This window comes from Pongo pygmaeus, chromosome 7 (genome assembly GCF_028885625.2).
Source record: "Pongo pygmaeus isolate AG05252 chromosome 7, NHGRI_mPonPyg2-v2.0_pri, whole genome shotgun sequence".
Classification (NCBI taxonomy): Eukaryota; Metazoa; Chordata; class Mammalia; order Primates; family Hominidae; genus Pongo; species Pongo pygmaeus.
In genome coordinates, this window is record NC_072380.2 from 42,237,912 (window position 1) to 42,257,472 (window position 19,561).

At 50.1% G+C, this 19,561-nt stretch overlaps 1 protein-coding gene across 9 annotated transcripts in view; it reads right to left on the reverse strand.

The window, feature by feature from the left end:
- Positions 1 to 19,017, reverse strand: part of ANK1 (ankyrin 1) — a 243,289-nt gene extending 224,272 nt beyond the window's left edge. For 3 of the 9 annotated variants that reach the window (XM_063668702.1, XM_063668704.1, XM_054499717.2), the window contains exon 1: positions 18,736 to 19,017. In XM_063668702.1, the coding sequence (XP_063524772.1) occupies positions 18,736 to 18,861 (126 nt within the window). In that variant the 5' untranslated portion in view covers positions 18,862 to 19,017. The remainder of the gene's footprint in view (positions 1 to 18,735) is intronic. The other 6 variants (XM_063668696.1, XM_063668697.1, XM_063668703.1 and 3 more) reach the window with 2 other exon arrangements.
- Between the last annotated feature and the right edge of the window lie 544 nt (positions 19,018 to 19,561).

Sequence of the window (19,561 nt, forward strand, 5' to 3'; positions counted from 1 at the left end):
AAAGTCGCTGCTCTCACAGAATTTATTTTTTAGTGGAGGAAGAGAGAGACGGACAATAAAACAGAAATAAATAGGACCATTCCAGATAGTGAAGAAAATGAAACAAAATGATGCAATAGAGCAGGTGGGTGGGAGCCAGGCGGGGGCGAAGTGGCTGCTGGAGAGCAGTCGTCTGGGCTGTCCTCTCTGAGGAAGCGACATCTGAGCTAAGGACAACTAAAAGGAGTAGACTAGCTTCGTTCATGGCTGCAGAGAAGACAGGGACAGCTTGAAGCACAAAGGCCTGAAGACAGAATCCAGGTAGACGTGCCTGAGGAACAGAGCTAAGGCGAGTAGGGCTGTGGCCGTGTGAGGGAGAGGACAGGGACAGGAGGCTGGGACCTGGGCAGGAACGCTGGGCACACAGCCTGGCGCCCAGCAGAAGGTCAGTGACTAGGCTATTGCAATTCCTAGAAAACAGTCAACTGAAAGCACGTTCATGAACATTCTGGAAGGTGGCAGAGTCCACAGCGGTACCAGACAGCCACTCTTCTCAAACCCGTTATGCGACTTACCAAACAATCCCAAATGTCATTGGCAACCATAACAAAAACTAATACAGAATTGAGTCTGCACCAATTCTGGAGAGTTGGGGCGGCTCTTCCTAGCTACCCCACCGGGAAGAGAGTACCCGAAGGTTTACTCTGCATCCAGCCTGGTGCCCTCACACTGGGCAGGGGACGATCACACTCCTACATCTTCAAGCTCACCTCTGATATATGGATCGTCCCCTGCCTGCACAGGGACTAAGTCCAGAGGCAAAGGTGGAAGGAACAGGAGTAGCCGGCTGACCTGGCCTTCTCACCAGAAACCACATGGAAATTACACCTTCAGACAGGTTCAGGGGGAGCTGTTTATAAAAAGAAGCTCCTCTGGACATCCCAGAAGCCATGGTCAAGATCAAATCGCACTCAAGGTTAATTGGACAGAAAAATACAAGTGCTAGCCCATGAAAATGATCTTACAGCCAGGACTGGCTATTTAGTTTGCATGGCCCAGGACAAAATGAAAACGTGGAACCCCTCGTTAAAAAGTAATGAGTAATTTTAACACAGAACAGAGCATTGAAACATGCACAGGACCCTTTTAAGGGCAGGACCTCATGCAACTGGACAGGTTGTCCACCGATAAAGCCAGCCTTGCCTACATGTCAAAAAAATAAAAGAGGGGCCAGGAGTGGTGGCTCATGCCTATAATCTCAGCACTTTGGGAGGCCGAAGCAGGCGGATCACTTGAGGTCAGGAGTTTGAGACCAGCCTGGCCAACATGGTGAAACCCCATCTCTACTAAAAACGCAAAAATTAGCCAGGCATGGTGGTAGACACCTGTAATCCCAGCTACTCAGGGAGGCTGAGGTAAGAGAATCGCTTGAACCTGGGAGGCGGAAGTTGCAGTGAGCCGAGATTGCGCCACTGGGTGACAGAGTGAGACTCAGTCTCAAAAATAAAAAATAAAAATTGAAAAATTAAAAACAATGCAGGACAATGTGTTTAAAATATAGCCCAGTGGAAGAGAAGCCATAGAGAAATCAGACATGTGCTCCTGTCCCAGCTCTGCCTCCCGAGAGCCGTGACCTGGGGAATGTAAGTTAATCAGTGGGGACCCCAGCTTCCCAGTCCAGAAAATCAGGGATCACCTCCTCGGGGGTTGCTGCCCTCCTGCGTTTGTTGTGGGAGATCGAATGAGATAATGAAGGTGGCATCTAGGTCGGGAGGCATTACACCAATATAAGGGATTACTATTATTCACCAAGACCTGCCAGAGCACCTGGATTTCTCAAGAACATTGACATTCCCCAGCAATTAAGTCAAATTAACATAATTGAAACAAAACATCTAATTTTAGCTATGTGTAATGATTCCCTCTCAACAGAACAGACACTGCTGCCTCTCATTCAAGGAGTGCAATGCCAGAGAGATGTAGGAAGGAGACCAAACAATTCTGCCACAGGCCTTTTACCCAGGCACGCACCAGATTGTTCCTATTTCCACAACTGAAAGATGTGCCGCTGGACAGATTCTCTTTCATCCAGCTGTCCTGCTGGCCCGGTTCATTGGAGCTTCCCCCTGGCGAGTGAGAAGGACCAACAACCAGCGCAGCCCGCTCAGACCTTGGTCAAAGCAACACAACCCTGGAGTGGGAATCAGAAGCCCCGGGGCTCCTCCCACAGACCAGTCCTATGGCCTCAGTTCTCCTCTTCTGCTTCTTCTGCCTCCCTCTCTCAAAAGATTGTTTAAGGTGTTAATAGTGATTATTCCGTGTGTCTGCATTTAGTGCAAATTACCAGATTCATTCATTCAACCAACGAGTCGTGGGAATGCAAAGGGAACCAAGGTGCTGCCTCTGTGCGGTCCAGCAAGAACAACAAGCATTTAACCCAGGGGGTGGCAAACTGTACTCAAGGGCCAGGTCTAGCCTGCTGCCCGTTTTTTGTATAGCATGGGAGCTGAGAATGATTTTTACATTTTTAAGTGGTTAGGAGAAAGAAGAAAAACATTTTGTAATGCGTGAAAATTAAATGAAATTCAAATTTCAGTGTCCATAAATAAAGTTTTATTGGAATATGGCCATGCTCGTTTGTTTGTGTATTGCCTGTGGCTGCTTTCATGCTCCGCTGGCGGAGCTGAGTATTTGCAACAGAGACTGAAATATTTACTGCCAGGTCCTGCACAGTAAAAGTTTGCCAATCTCTGAAGCAAAGCCATGAGTGAGATTATCAGTGTTAATGGAACACAGAAGAGGGAACAATTATTTCTGTTTAATAAAGTTAGGGAAGGCATCCCAGGAGTGATTTTTTTCTTCTGGACTTTAATGCTCAGCTGTGAACCCCGGGAAAGCAGCTGCCCTCACCCCAGGTCTCAGTTTCCTCATTTGCAGGATGAGTAGGTTGTCTTTGAACTAAGGGCCTGTCCCACCGATATGTCCTGCAATACTGCATGTGCCCCCAGGGCCAGTTCTTTGCAGGGGGGCTGGTGTGGGCATCCACCAAACCCCGCAAACACCCGAGCTGCGCGAGGCACACAAAGAGCACTAATTAGGGCACTGGGACGAGGAGCAGTTTGGAATAATCTATCCAGGACACATTTCCTTGCACCAGGTCCCAGAGAGGGCTCAGGCTTCTGCATCCAAACTCGAGCTCCCTGGCAGGCTTCTCCCCCAGCAGAGGCGCCTGGTGGGTCCTGAATAATTTAGCACTCTGCCCAGCAGTGCAGATGGGCACCTCCCATTATCGCAGGCTCTGCACTTTGCTGCCTTACTTGGTAGGGCCAAGGGCCATTTCCATGTGGAACAAAAGAACAGCATCCCTCTTGTCTTCTCAGAGTTCCTCTCAGCATATTGTGCTCCAAGAGCCATTGCTCATAAGGGCTGGGATTTCTTGCCAGAGTACAGAGAGTTGGGCCTGGAGATCCGGTTCTAGTGCTTGCTTGGCCACTAAAAATAGCTCTGTGATCTGGACAAGCCATTTCCTTTCTCCAGATGGCAGTTTCCTCACGAAGGGGATGGAGTGTGAGATTCGCAAGGTCCCTTCCAAGAGGCTGTGTCTTCTAGTCTAGTCCAGACTAGACGCTCTTTGTTCCACATGTGAGAAAACAGAGCCCCAGAGATGCACAGTTATTTCCCCAAGGTCACCCAGCCGCTTCCGAGAGGCAGAGTCAAGACCAGCAGCTTTAGTTCCTAATGTTCCCATTCTAAGGCACTGCCCATACCCTGGTGTGTGGTATGTACAGATCTATGTTTATGTCTATATCTATATCTATGTCTATATGTGTCTTTGTCCATATCTGTATCTATGGGATTGGTTCTGTTTCGGGAATACATGCCTTCTGTACTCAGGGGGTTTGGATGCTAATACAAGGTGGGGATGCTATTTTATCTTACTGTCAAGGGAACTGGTATATAACGTTCCCATCAAGCTCTAGGCTCTGTGTTACATGCTTTCAAAACGTTCTTTCTGTTTAGCCTTCTGCCTCTCACTTTTCTCCTCTAAGTACTTATTTCATTTTATTTAATCCTCACAATCGCCCTGGAAGCAGTAAGGCAAGGATGTTAAAATCAGGCGGCTGGGACAAACCCCAGCTCTGGCTCTCATTAGACATGTGACATAAGCAAGGGACTTCACCTTCCTGAGCCTCCAAAGGTCCTCACCTGTAAAACACTGTTCCCACACACCTGCCTGGCTTGTGAGGGCCGAGTGGGCTTGAGTGGGGAGCACAGCCATCACAGATGGTCCTTGCCTTCCCTGTCTCCTTTCATGGAGAGAAGATCAGCCACAGGCCACAGGGCCTGGCTCTTTTCCTGCTAGTAGCTGGGTGGGCAGTTGATAGACGAAAAACTTACATGAATTTCAAACCACAAACCCTACATCTGTCACCGCCTACTTGTTATAAATCGGGACTTTGGAGAGGGACTGTTCAAGGCTTCCCCCCACCTCTGCCACTGAGCAGTAATGTGAAATGCACTTAATCTTCCTAAGCCTTAGTTTTCTCCCATGTGAAATGGGAAACATGATACCTGCTTCTCCACAGGGTTGCTGGGAAGATCAATGACATAATGCCCTGGGAAGCACCTGGTGAGCCACTGAGCTCCATGTAACACCATGGGTCACCGTCCACACGGTGCAGGCCCCACGCCCTGGGGCTCCTGGAAGCCTGAGTTTCCAGGGTTCATCTCCCCATACATGCAGCCACAGTAGAGGGTTCCAGCTCAACAGCAGCCCAAACCTGGCCATCACCTTCCTGGGGGAGTTCCCTCTCTCCTCTCCCCAGCCCCAGCTGAGCAGCTGCTAGAGAAAAATGCAAAAGGTGTTCAGCACCTGGAGCTTCCATGACAACCAGTGAGGAATGCATCCCAGGGTGTTGGAGATGGGCACTGGGAGGGACTGAAATTGAAAAGGAACTTCAGCCAGGGTGAACTGGGAGACTGATTTCTCCTGAGAATCCCAATTCCTTGGAAACTCAGAAACAGAAGAAACTGGGATTTACCAAAAATATCAAATTCACCACTACAAGCCGAGCCTCCAAAAAGCCCGGCCTGTCTGACCCTGGTTTCATGCACCCCACAGAACATCACCAGTGCTCTGGGCTGTGGGATTGCCTGAATTGCTTTCCAGGAAAACAGGCAGCCAGCGCTGCTTAGCCCCTCTCCCTCTGGAGTCAGGGCCTCCACCCTCCTCCAAGCTCCACAGAGAAGGATGGCTGTGCCCAAGCAACTTGGCGCTGTGTGACAGACCCAGTCACCTTGCACTGAAAACAGACACCATTCTGCCCCCTGCATTCCCTGTTCACCTAAGGCAAGGTGCTCTCCGCCCTCCCCAAGGTCACTCTTTTGGCCAACAGAAAGGGCACCTCCCTCGCCTCAGACGGAGGTTTATAGAGTCACAGGGGTGCCTGATTACACAGACTCAGCGAGAGACAGAGTCTTCAAAAACACATATCCAAAGGACCAGCTCTGTTAACAAAGAGCACAGCCCACACTCCCACAGCATGTGTGGCCCCGGGCACTTCATCAGCATAGATTCCTCCCCATATCAACCCACAACACGGTCAGCATGGGGGCAATGAGATGCCAGGTGGAATGGGGTACTAATGAGGTGGATGGCCTTTTGCATGTCTGTTCACACCCATATGCCTTGCAGTCTGGTGCCACTACCCATCCAGATTTCCCTTCAAGCGACCTTAGGCCCATGTAAGCCAGGTGGCATCTGGAACCATTCTGCCCTGTGGCCTTGTAAACCCACATAATCAGAGCATAACAGGTACTGAGAAGGATCTCACTTTTTTTGTTTGTTTGTTTGTTTTTGAGACACAGTCTCACTCTGTTGCCCAGGCTAAAGTTCATGGCACAATCATAGTTCACTGCAGCCTCAACCTCCTGGGTTCAAGCGATCCTCCCACCTCAACCTCCTAAGTAGCTGGGAATACAGGCACGCACCACCACGCCTGGCTAATTTTTAAATTTTTTGTAGAGATGGGGTCTTCCTGTGTGGCCCAGGCTGGTCTTGAACTCCTGGGCTGAAGGGATCTTCCCACCTCAGCCACCCAAAGAGCTGGGATTACAGGCATGAGCTACAGCACCTGGCTCCCCAGAAGGGTCTTAAGAGTCCTCTAAACTAAATACAGAGGCTCAGAAGCAGGAGAGCCTCTGTGTCCAAAGCTACACAGGACAGTCAAAAGGACTGGAACTAAGCACAGCTCTGTTGTCGAGGGCAGGTTCTCTTCATCCACAGCAGCACAGTTAATGTTCATAAATCAGAGGGAGTGGCACCGGAGGGGCAGAGGCTCCTACAACTCAGCTTGTTCTCAGGCCCAGGGAACTGGGAGATGCTAGGGAATGCATTGGTTCCATTTCCTCACGGAGTTGCTCTAGGACTTCACTAAAGGTGCCAGTACGCTGGGCACAGTGGCTCACACCTTAATCCCAGCACTTTGGGAGGCTGAGGCAGACAGATTTCTTGAGACCAGGAGTTTAAGACCAGCCTGGGCAACATGGTAAAACCCTGTCTCCACAAAAATAAAACATGAGCCGGGCATGGTGGCGCATGCCTGTAATCCCAGCTACTTGGGAGGATGAGGCAGGAGAATCACTTGAACCTGGGAGGCGGAGGTTTCAGTGAGCCAAGAACACGCCATTGCACTCCAGCCTGGGCAACAGAGTGAGAATCCGTCTCGAATAAATAAATGAACAAATAATAAAGGTGCCACTGCATTAAAGGGCCTGGGAAACTGCCTCGGCTAACATACAGTGGCAGAGTGGGAAGGGATCTGGTCACCACTGCATCCAGTGTCCCTCAGGACAGGCACTTCTTCCGTAGTGTCTCAGACCCAGACACAGGAAAGCTTCCTGGAGGAGGTGAAGCTTAAAGGATGAGTAGAGGCCGAGCACCGCGGCTGACATCTGTAATCCCAGAGCTTTGGGAGTCCGAGGCAGGAGGATCACTTGAGCCCAGGAGTTGGAGACCAGCCTGGGCAACAAAGTGAGACTCTGTCTCTACAAGAAATAAAAAAATACGCGGGTTTGGTGGTGCGTGCCTGTAGTCCTAGCTACTCAGAGGCTGTGTTGGGAGGATCGTTTGAGCCCAGGAGTTCAAGGCTGCAATAAACTGTGATTATGCCACTGCACTCCAGCCTGGGAGACAGGGTGAGACCTTGTCTCAAAATAAATAAACTAACAAACACACAAGGGATGAGTGGGAATCAGACTGAGTTCCAGAGAGGGAGCAGCCTGCGCAAGGTGTGAGGCAAGGGAGCCCAGCAAATCCTAGGAGCACCGGGAGGCTTGGGGAGGGGTGAGGCACAGTGGCCGGGGAAGGGTCTGACTTCATCCTCAAGGCAGTGGAAAGCAACTGAAGGGTTTTAGGAAGGGAAGTGACAACTATCACATGTGTGTTTGAAAAGAAAAGGGGCTCTCACTGCAAGATAAAGACAAGATTGGAAGGGCAAGACTAGAGGAGGCAGGGATGCAGTGGAGACTCCAGCAGCAGTGAGGATGGTGAGTTCACTGGAGTTAGCCTTAAAAGTTCTTCCTGAGAAATCTGGTGATGGTGCTCAGTACAGAACCATAAAGTACGTTTTTTCCATCTGTGTCTTGTAAGTCCTGTGTGGGGCAGTATTGACATCTGGGTTTAAAGTGCTAACATTCAACCACCCCAGCTGTTGTCCAGGTGTCCTTCAAATGCAGATCTGTTCAAGAATGAAGTGATACATGTGACTGGCAAGAAGACAATATTTTTTAAAAAAAGACAAATGGTTTGACTATGGTTTGCTTTGCCTAAAGCAGAATACCATAGTTAAGTGCAACAGCTCAAGAACTTGGTAAAACACCACGATTTCCAGACGTTGCTCCATGTCGGCGGACAGGCACTGGGTCCCTTGCATTGTGTGCTATCCCAAATCAGAGGAGACTACTGGCTGGATCCATCACACACCTGTCCCTTCCCAAGGCTTCACAGGCTAGACAAGCTGTGGAAGGGCCTTCCCTGCCCACTGGCACTGTGTAACCTGAGATCAGCAGGGAAACAGTCTTCTCTCCAGAGTGTGGTCAATGGTAGCAACCAAAGCAGCTCTTGCAAATGGCATTAGAATGAATTAGCCAAATCTCTATGCCGCAGTAGAATCTAGTGACTCCATAAATTCAGTGCAACTCTATGGATGTTTCAGACTTTGAAGTTTGCCTGACTTGGGCTGTTTCTGATTCTTCACTCTGAGTTTCAGATCAGGTTCACATTTCTCCAAAGTCTTTACTAACTCACTTAAGAAACTGGCAGCAATACTAGCTGAGTACTACCAACCTTGGCATTTGACCTGACGGCCATCTCCAGAAAGGCTAACACTGCATTTAAATTAATAAATACAAGGTGAGAATTTAGCCAGGTGGGACCGGACATTCATCTTTTAAGTCTCATTCGGGATTAAAGAGGAAAACTCCAAGGGCCACATTTTTTAAATCTTCATCTATTTACCCATTCAGGGCTCAGGTGCAGACATGTGCTTCTCTCTGCCACCCACCCCTAGGTCCACAGCCTGCTAATGCTTGTGTCTTGGATTTTATGGGCAGCCCCAAGGTGGGTATGGGTGGGAGCTGAGGCATTGCCCTGCCATTTATCAAGTGCTTATATGCCAGGTACTTTCCATATATTAAGTCCTTCAATCCTCCCAACAGCCCTGCATGGCTGTGGGGTGGGTATTATCTCTCCACCTTACAAATGAGAAAACTGAGACTCAGGGAGCACTATTGAGCAACTTGCTCAAAGCCAGCTAGTAAACATCTGACTCCATCTCACTCCACAGGCCACAGCTCTTCATTACTGCTTTGATTTCACCAAGATGACCTCCTCACGCACGCTAAAGCTCTGCTGATGCTCTGGCCCCCTTGCCCAAGGGTATACTGGAATAGTATGGGACAGGGGAGCCCAACCTCATCTAGGACACTGGAGGCAATGTTTCAACTCTGTGTTCTGACAGAGGACTTGACATTGATGTTGGAGGCCAAGGATGCGGCACACAGGAAGATCTAAAAGCAAGTGAAGGCACACATTTCCAAGTATCAGTGTACAGCCCAGTGCAGGATGCAGGAAAGATAGCAATAAGACAGGAGAGGCAGCTAGGGAGTAGATTCAGGGGGTAGAAGGGAGGAAGCCTGGTTAACCAGCCTGGACTTCATTCTAAGGGCAATTAGGAAGCCACTGAAGGATTGAAAGAAGGGAGTGTCAGGATCTGATTTGCATTTTTGGAAGATCCCCCTGGCTGCAGAAGGGAGTATTAGGCCCAACACACATACATTTTCAAGTTGGTTTACAATGGAAGTCTTCACATGCCAAGACCCAGCTGCCCAGGCTCTTGGGGGCCACACTTCAGCTCCACTTTGAGCCGGTACATTCCGTTACCTACTTGGCTCTAGTCCACAGCACCTTGGAATCCCTTACTGAGGGTGTGGCGTCAGCTATAAATTCCAGATTTCATCTCCAGAAGACACACAGGCAGAGAAAGCCCTGCTACCCTCTTAGACAGGCGGGGCGTCCTCTGCTTTGCTTTTTCTTTCTGTGTCTCGACAACTTGTTTATTTTTAACATTTTTTTCTTTTCTTCTTTTCTTTCCTTTTTTTTTTTTTTTTTTTTTTTTTTAGAGACAGAGTCTCACTCTGTCACCCAAGCTAGAGTGCTGTGGCACCATCATAGCTCACTGCAGTCTCAAACTCCCCCGGGCTCAAGTGAATCTCCTGCCTCAGCCTCCTGAGTAGGTGGGACTACAGGCATGCCACCACATCTGGCTAATTTTCTTAAATTTTCTTAGTTTTTGTAGAGACAGGGTCTTGCTGTGTTGCCCAGGCTGGTCTTGAGCTCCTAGCCTCAAGCAATTCTCCTGCCTTGGCCTCCCAAAATGCTGGGATTACAGGCATAAGCCACTGTGCCCAGCTTATTTTGAACAATTATTAAAAATACAGAAAAGGATAAAAAAGAAAATTTAATCACCCAGAAACACACATGACAAAGATGACCACTGCTCACATAGTGTGTATTTCTCTGTCTGATGACATGTTACTTGGCTACTCTGGCCCTGAGTCTTCCTGGTCTATCCCATGTATATTATATATACAAGTGTATATTGTGTCAATTTAAAGTGAACATAACACAACAACTGATGCATATTCCTATTTTCAATTAAAAGAATATTCTTAAAAACATTTTAAGCATGTTTTTGGTGAATGTAAAACATGTCACCACATGAGTGATGGCACCAAAGTCCTATCTTTAAGAGTGGCTGGGTCCTGCTCCCTGAGCCCACCTCCAGCCAGTGGGGCTGGCTTCTCGGTGGGACCGGCTTCTGGGTGGGACCATCAGCATCCTTAGCTGTCCTAACACCCTGTCGGCTTGGTCATGTGCGTGTCGTACTTAAAGCCAATGCTTAGAAGCTCTGTGTTCCAGGACCTAGCTGGAGGGCATAGACTTGAGCTGACTGCCAGCTCTTCCCACTGCAAACCCGGCAGCTGCCCCTGCTGTCGAAGATGTTATCTGTGAGCTCTCTCCCTCTATCAGGTGAGAGCCCCAGGAAGCCACCTATGCCACATGCCAAGAAGGACTCACCATCTTCCTAACCCGTCCCCCTCCTCTTTCCCAAGCTCAATGGAAGGCATCAACTAACTGCCCAAATGCCAAATCAAGAAGGGGCCCCTGTTGGCATCTGACTATATGTACACACACATACACATGCTTACATATGTACATTTGTATGCAACTGTGATATCACACATTGGAAACTACTCAGACCACCCGACTTCTTAGGGGCAAGCGACAGAACTGTGGGGATGCAAGAGCCAGGAGAGAGCTGCGGAGCAAGAGCCAGCCAGGTTCATCCATTCACACCACCCTCATCGTATCATCTCCATGTCCAGCTCCTGGCAGGTGCTTCTGGGACAGACCTGGGAAGCATCCACATAAAACGCTAAAGTCCCAGATAACAGGAAAAACAGACAATCATGGCAGCAATGCCACCCCTCTGTATTGACTAGTGTCTGCACATTATGAAGTGATTATATAGAGAAGATGTTGACTTGACGATGTGGTGAACAGAGAATCTCCAAACTGAAGTTAAGGGGAAAGTTAACCTGTTAAGAGACAGACTAGCCAGAAACAAAGCAGAAACCCCAGGACTCCGTTTTCACCTAATCTTTCATCTGCACTCTGTGTTAACCTCAGGGCCCGGCAGATGGAATCCTCGGCTCCAAGACATTCAGAGGGGCCTCGGACCCCCACATTCCCACTGGAACCGGAGGCCACAGGCTTTGCCCTAAGCTCTCCATCCTCTGCCTGAGGTTACTTCCACCTCTGGCAGCTTTCCCACTAATTTGTAAGTCCTTCACTTCAAAGAAGGAAAAACTATCTTCAGTTTTTAAATTTTTTGTGGAGACTGGATCTCACTATGTTGCCCAGGTTGGTCTTGAACTCCTAGCCTCAAGTGATCCTCCCATCTCGGCTCCCAAAGTGGTGGGATTACAGGCATAAGTCACTGTGCCCAGACAGGGAAGGAAAGATAGCTTCAGCTTTGACTCTTCTCTCAGTGCCTAGCATAGCTTTGAATATCCTAAGGGCACAACCAATACCTGGGGGAAGTAGCCTAGTGCCGTGGGCTGTGAATAAGCTTTGGAGTCAGGTGCATCTGGGTTGGATCCCCAGTTCCGGGGTTACCAACCTATTGGGCAACAGAGTGTGACAATGCATGTCATGCACGAGGAACACTAGAGACCCTCATAAGTGCAGGCTCCTCCCTTGATACAGAAAGAAGTTTTTTTGCAAGTATCATTGTCAATGCTCACCAATGAATGCAAAAGCAATTGGACATGTACTATTTCCTTGGTAGAAACACAGGGAAATCTTTGAGAAGAAGAGTCCAGTCACATTGGAAGCAAATGAGAAGGAAAGAATGGTGCTCTCTTCTTTTTTTAATTGGCTGGCCATTACATCTTTGCTTTCACTTTGAGTGTCTCCAATGCAAGTTTTCCTTTCTTGGAGAATGTGCTGTGCTTTGTGCACTCAAGATCCAGAGAGTCTCCGCCAGAGGAATCTGGTCTCCCCACAACACCACACTTTCCATTATCTGTGACAGTTCACACCCAGATTTACTACCTGTGGATCTAACAGCCAAAGGAGTCTCAGCAAAGTTAGGAAGCCCTTTTATGTTCCCCTCTGATATACAGCACAGGTGCCACACAGGACTTCAATAAAGCTTGCAAGTATCTAAGCCCACCTGGAAGTTATCGACTGAACTCATGCAGATTACTGAGCAGGTCTGCAATAAAAATCCTGTCCAAATAGAAAATTCATTTTTTTTCCTGAAAATGAAATGAAGATATGATATAAAGTATCCTTTTCTCATTTCCCAGTACTGAAAGAATAACAAGCTGGCCTTCCCCGGCAAACCTCAAGACTTCACAATACCGTTGGAAGGCCAGGAATGAACTTTGGTAAAGGATTTATTAGAAAGGATAACTTTATGAACAATCATTATTTTATTAGCTATAATCCATCAAATATATGGGAGTTTTAAAATTTACAAAGCACACTCTCATTTATTATCTCGTTTGATCTTCATCCCTATTTTACAGATGAGAAAACTGAGGCTGAAGGAAATTCAGAGGCTTATTCATGCACACGTAGCTGATACATGCAAGAGCTCAAACTGGAACCCGGGCAGCTGACTCCAAGCCAGTGTTCTGTAGGAGGCGGACTTTTGAGCTTCTCAAGAACCAGAAATGGAGATAGAAAGCCAGGCAAAGTTGATCTGCCTTTCTCAGAAAAACAAACACTGGCTGGGTGGGGATATCATGGCTCATGCCTGTAATCCCAGCACTTTGGGAGGCTGAGGCAGGCGGATTACTTGAGGTCAGGAGTTCGAGACCAGCCTGGCCAACATGGTGAAATGCTGTCTCTACTAAAAACACAAAAAGTAGCCGGGCATGGTGACGTGTGCCTGTAGTCCCAGCTACTCTGGAGGCTGAGGCAGGAGAATCACCTGAACCCAGGAGGCGGAGGTTGCAGTGAGCTGAGATTGTAGCACTATACTACAGCCTGGGCAACAGAGCGAGACTCCGTCTCAAAAAAAAAAAAGAAAAAAGAAAAAAAGAAAAGAAAAAAACGGTGACAATAGATTTTATTTCAGTCAGAAGAATTCAAGGTGGGGGAAAAAATAGATTTACTTGGTACCAATTCTTTAGGGCCAACTCTCTCAAAATCAAAAAGAACAACTACGAAAAAAAACCTGTACTAGTTAAATGTAGCTTTTCAACCAATTCAAGCCATAGATGTCTAGTGAATGGTTATGTACAAAGACTCAAGCGTTGGCTTCAAAGTGCTTACAATTTAGTAGAAGAGATAAAACAAGAACTTCTGCATGTGCATGTGTGTATGCGTGGAAGGTGCAGAGAGAGCAATGGGGGGTGGGGGTAAGGAGGGGACAGATATGAAAGGTTTCTTGCAGGCGACAGTGATGGGCTTTGACATTGAAGGAGGAAGGAATCAATGACAGGATCACCTATTCAAAGGTGTTGCCAAAGCAGACACAGGGGCAAGCTAACACAGATGAAGAGCGCCTGTACATAGGACACACTCGCCACTACGCACTCATTTTTATTGTGAAAATAGGGAAGAAACCTCAGATGGGTTTGTTTTTTTTTTAAGTGTTGCCACGTTGAGAGGAGAGGAGCAGAACTGGTGAGCCAGCAGCCTTTGCTGGGGTGAGCAAAAGAAACAGGGAGACACTGGAGGCCGGCTCGTGTCCCCTGCCCAGGGAGGTGACTTGCTCCAGGCTCTGAATTTCGGCTGCTGCTGCACCTGCTCTGAGACAGTCCAGCACTAGATGGTTTGCACATTGCTTGCTCCTCATAGTCACCCCTCACAGAGGTGGAGCAGCAGCCAAAATTCAGAGTGTAACATCTTCTCAGCCCTCAAGACCCTGCTCTCCTGGTCTAGCCTATGGCTGGGAAGTGAGGAGAGATCCTGGGAACAGCCCCCACCGCTGCTACCTCTGCAGCAAGGAGGGAGGAGCTGAACTGAAAAAATGGACAGGAGGCAGGCTGGGAAAATTCCCACATCTTCAGCCCCTGCCGGCGCCTCCCAGAGCTCCAGAAAGGCAGGCCCACCTTCATTTATGGAGGCTCCCAAGGTACTAAAATAAGAAGAAATGCCAAAGCAGGGATACCAAAGTTGTGATATGTTTTAAAGGCTTGCAACAAAGAAACAAATGCTCTAATAATCCACATGCAATACAACATAAGTATGCTAATCAAAAGCCAAATTGAGGTTTTACATATAAATACCCATTAATGCCACAACATACATTAGTGAAATGGTTTAGCAACAGGACCCAGATTAAAGATGTGTGGCGAGCACTGTTCTCTTTCAATTGTGTCGGCAATCTCTTGGATTGAATTTATAAAACCTTTTGGAGATAACAGCAGAAGTTGAAATTTGAGGCCCTTTGCAAATGAGAGTCATGGGCCAACATGATTCTAATGCTTAACTTTCCTCCCTCCATCCCCCTTTCCCCACTTCCAGACCCACCAAGTCTCCCTGTCAACCTTCCAGTCTCACGCAGGTGCCCCCCACCCCAAATCTCCCCTGTGATTCCAATCACTGGATCAACAAAAAACCCCTCTCCTGTCCAGGAGCAGGGCCTCCTCCTGCTGAGAGAGGAAGGCTGCGGGCTCTTCGGTTACTACTGCATAGACCGGAAAGACTGACGGAGCTGCCTGCACAGCTAAGTGGCAGAGGCCACTCTCCACGCCTGGGCTTTCTTTTCTTTCTTCCTGCACTCTTCCTCCATCCCTCCTGGTGAGTGCCTGGCTCCTTGGGACCCTGTGCAAACGTTGTTGTTACAAATGTCTAAAATCACTTGACATTTAGTGTAGCAGAGACCCTGCAAGGAACTAACTACATGCTCAGTGGTGGAATTCACTGCACCAAAAGATTAGATGGTTCCACTGCCTGTCTACAAATCTCTATTGCTTTGCAAATGATTAGAAGAGAAAACAAATCAGGCTTTTTCCAGATGCCCCAAAAGACAGTCGGTCAAAGGGTGTATTATTCACCGGAACACATGCCTGCAACCAAGACAACATCTGGGCAAGCAGAGATTAATATTATATTAATTCACTCATTCAACCATTCACTCCACAAACATCCACTGCCTGCCGCTTGTGTCAGGTACTGAGCTAGGTGTCAGGTACACAGCTATGAATAGGACATGGTCTTTTCTTTCACCATCAGAGGATGAAGTAGGTGAACATAACTAGGGACAAGGAGAGAGCTGAGGAAACACTACCCTGGGGTCTCACGGTGTTGCAGGTATCCGGCTTAGTGTGAACCTGTCACTCAGGGCCAAGGCGTCAGCGCTCCTCTCCCTATCCACTCTTCCTTCCTTGAATTCTGCCCTCTTTATCCTCTACTTCACTTTTCCTCCCACCTTCCTGTCCTCTTCTCCTCCTACCCTCAAGCTCTGGGTAAACATAAAAAGCACACACATTCTTATGCCTCAGGCTCCCCCAGCCCTCAAAAGCTGTCATTCTTCATGCAAATGCCTGCTTTACACATGCTTTGCAATTTATTTCCATTCCAACCTTCAAAAGCAGGGGGACTTATCAGTAAATATCATAAACGCTGGATTTTTTTTAAGCTGCAGCTACAACAGCAAGTGGCTGACGAGGTTGGCTCTGCACATGCACAGCACTGAATGAAGCCCCATGAGAAGCAGGCATTCTTAGAGCTCTAGAGTTTAGCTCAGTTCCCTGTGTCGAGGTGGCTTCTATCTGTGTCAGTCAGTGCGTCACAACACCAGCCTCCTCCACCCCCCGCACACAGCACCCCTTAGCAAGTGCCTTCCCACACAATATCAACTGTAAAAACTGCAACCATCGCCAAAGTTACAACCGTGGTTATTTCTACAAACGGGAGGGATGCGATTCTGCTCAGGCAGTCCCTGGTAAGTAGGTTACCCGTGGGACAAACACCTTTCCTTTGAGTTAATTCAGAATGCCCTTGGCTCAGCTATCCATCCACACAAGAGGCCAATGTCCTGGAGTAACATGTTTGTCTGCATGTATGGAATTCCTTCTGCATGCTGGTATAAGAAACGGAAGCTGGGTCCACACACTCTGTAGTCTGTGTGAGCAGCTGTAAAGTCCTCAGCTGCCTGATTTTAATACATTTCACCTTGAAAAATTATCTCCTTCGTGAAAAATGGCTTAGTTAGACTTCACCTTATATGAACTTTTGAGTTAGCCCTAGGCCCTCTGGCTCACCAGCCCCCTTGTAAGCTTTCTTCAAATGCTCCTTTCTGCACTGCCTCCCTCACCTTTCCCTCTAGAGCTTTCCACCTGCTTGTGATTTTCAATTTTGCTATAAATTTTAACTCTATTCTCTGAGATGACCCTCAAGACCATCCCAATGGCTGAGAAAACTCACAGCCCTTACAAAATACGAACAAAGCATCCCTACATCCCACCCCATACCATCTCCCCTGCACCCAAAGAATCAGTCCTAAGAGTTTGCGTCACTGCTATCACTTTAAATGAAAATTTTCTTATCATTATATTAATCATAGCACCCAGGATACTGCATAAAATAATGAAAATCTGAATGGAAGATTTTTTAACGCTACTGACGCAATATGCTGTGACGGGCTAGTAAAACAAGACAACACCATTTGGGGGGAGGAATATATTAAATATTATCATCTACCACCAAAAGAAAAAAAAGAAATGAGGTTTACTACGAATGTAAAGATTAAGACCAAAGAAGCAAAAAGAATATTGAAATCACCGCTTTCATATGTGTGTATCATACATATTCGGAATTCAGAGTTATATTAAAGGGAATTTTCACAGAATGGAAAAGAATCACAGGAGAGGGGGTGGGAGAGGGTTTTCTGACTATTTTCAAAAAATGATTTATGGTGTCGGGAGCGTCAAGGAGGAAGCCTGGGAGAGAGAGGTGGATGAGAACACTGAGTGAGCAGCTCGAAGAGGAGCGCCTTGGCTCCCAAAGCAGGAGGCAGGAATGGAAACACAGAGCATTCCTTCCCGAGAAGAAGTTCACATTTACGCCAAGAAAGTGGGTGAGCATCGCAGCGTAGAGCCAGACTTCCCCTGCCTGACTCACAAGACGGGCTCTGGTATTTTAGACCCCAGCAGAGGGACCTGCGGAGATTCTCTCTCGGTGGCACCAACCCAAACTCTGATTCATCATCGGTTTGGAAAAGGCCCCTTTTCGGTCCTCTAAAGGGGTGGTGCCTTTGTGAAATTACTATTTACACACAAGATGGCAATCCCTCAAGGGAGGTGGGGACGTCAGTTTCTGAAGGGTACAGGAAAGCCTAGAGAGTGTTGGTTACTTCCTTTGAAATCAGAGAGCATCTCTAGGAAGAGGATGGATGTTGGTCTGCTGACCAACTGTCAAGGGATGTGTGGCCCACAGACAGCCTGCTCCCCAACACTCTGCTGTCAGCTGCAGGCTCCAAACTTCTTTCTCGGAATGAGACAGTTTCAGGGAAAGAAAACATGTTTCCTTCTCAACCAACGCCAGAGCCTCTCCCTGGAAGCCTGAGGGGCCCCACTCCTTGCCGGGGAGCCGTGCAGGCTGGGCCCCACATCGACTTCTTCGGGTGAAAATGGCTCTCCTGAAGCCAGAGATCAGCATCTCCGATTCCCAGAATTACACCCACGTACTCTTGGCCTCCTCCGTGGCTCTAAGGTGCCCTGACTTCTGTCACCGTCCTTTCACCATCAAAGGTGTTTCTGACCTAAGGTGTTTCTCAAGGTACTTTGATCAGGGGTCAGAGGACCCCAGACCCAAAAAGGGATAAAAACAGCAACAGTTGCCCCTGGAGGTCTGGGTCTTTGCGGGCCTATTTTGTCTCGGCACCCCGACACAGAAATACCCGGGATGCCTGCCCATGGGCAGAGCTAGTCTCTGACCAGGCCTTTGGGCCAGGCTGGAGCACCCGTGCCTGGCTTCCAAAGGAACTTCCCCTCCCTGGCATGGATGGCTCATCTTGAGTGACCTGAGCATAAGATGTTGCAAATACCCCGGGGAGAGGAGAAGGCGCCTTCTTTTCTGCTACCAGATCCGGAGGGTCAGGAAAGGTGCTCCCTGAGAAGGGTCAAGGAAGGGCAGGAGCCCAACTCCCGTTCAGAGACACCCGGGAAAGACGCTCTCCGCGCCAGAGTGGGTCACCTAGGGAGGCGCCGGGCAGAGCTGCCCCCCCCCCACCGCCCCCCGGAGCCTGGAGCCGCGTTTACCCAAACCAGCTCTCCTGGAAAGTCAGCGGGGGCGGCGCGCCCGAGCAGGGCAGCCCACCACCCACAGCCGGCAGCCAAGGCCGGGAAAGTTGGTCCCAGAGCCGCGCGGGCCTGCCGGGTGCTGTCCAAGGTGCTGAACGGTCTCTGCGGGCAGCGGGCGGGAGGCTTCTTCGCGCTCTCAGCCTCCGGGCCACCCGCTCTGCCCTTCCAGCCTGCCGCCCTGTCCCCTTCCCGGCCGCGCAGAAGCCTCCGTCCCTCCTCTGCGCCCACCGAGCCTTCCCCGTTCGGGTGCCGCCAACTCCGCCGCACCGGGCGCCGCGCCCCACCGCGTCCCGGGCCGCCCGACCCCTGCCCCCAGCAGCCACTTCCAGGCGCCGCGGCCGCTGGGCTTTCACCGCCGCCCCCTCCTACCTTCTTCTTTCGGTCACGGGAGCGGTTTCTCCGCTTCCTGTTGGATTCCTCCTTCTCCTTCTGCTCCTGGAGGGCCTGCGCCTCGATGTCTTTGATTTTCTTCAGCTGTTTGGCCGCTTGAGCCATGGCGGGTCACGGCGCTGCCGTCCCCTCCTCCTGGATCCCCAGCGCTCAGCGATCCCAGAGGCGACACCCCCTAAGAAGGGGAAGGGGGTCTCTGCTCCGCAGAGGGGACAGCGTTTGTGGCGCGCCGCGGGCCGGCTGCGGCGGGGTCGCGGGAAGGCGAAGGCAGCTCCGGGAGCGGAGGGCGAGGCGCGGCTGCCCGCGGCCCGGGATGGCGCTGCCGCCGCGGCCGGAGCTCGCTCGCCGGCGCCCGGGACGGGCTCTGGGCTGGGCCCGCCGCCTCCCTCCCTCCGCCTCCCTCCGCCTCCCTCCCTCTCCTGCGGCGGCGGCGGCGGCGGCGGCGGCGGCGGCGCGGGGGGGCGGGGGCGGGGAGGCGGCTCGTACTGCGGCGGCGGCGGGCGATGAGCGGCCGCGGAGGGGGCGGACTCGGGCGCTCAGCGCGGGAAGGCCGGGGGGCCCGGCCGGCGCGGCGAGGCTGGGCGCGCTGGGCGTCCGCACGGGGGCATGGCGAGCGCCGAGCTTCCGCCTTTGCAGAGCCCCGCGCCGTCGGGCGGCGGAAACAAAGCGGCCGCTCTACCCCGGACCCCGCCGAGGGCCGCAGGGCCAAGCCGGGGGAAGAGGGGAGGCTGCGGCGGGCGGCGCGCCCCGCGCCCGGGCGACCCGGCGGACCAGCGCGCTTGGCGGCGGCGAGCGCGGCGACATC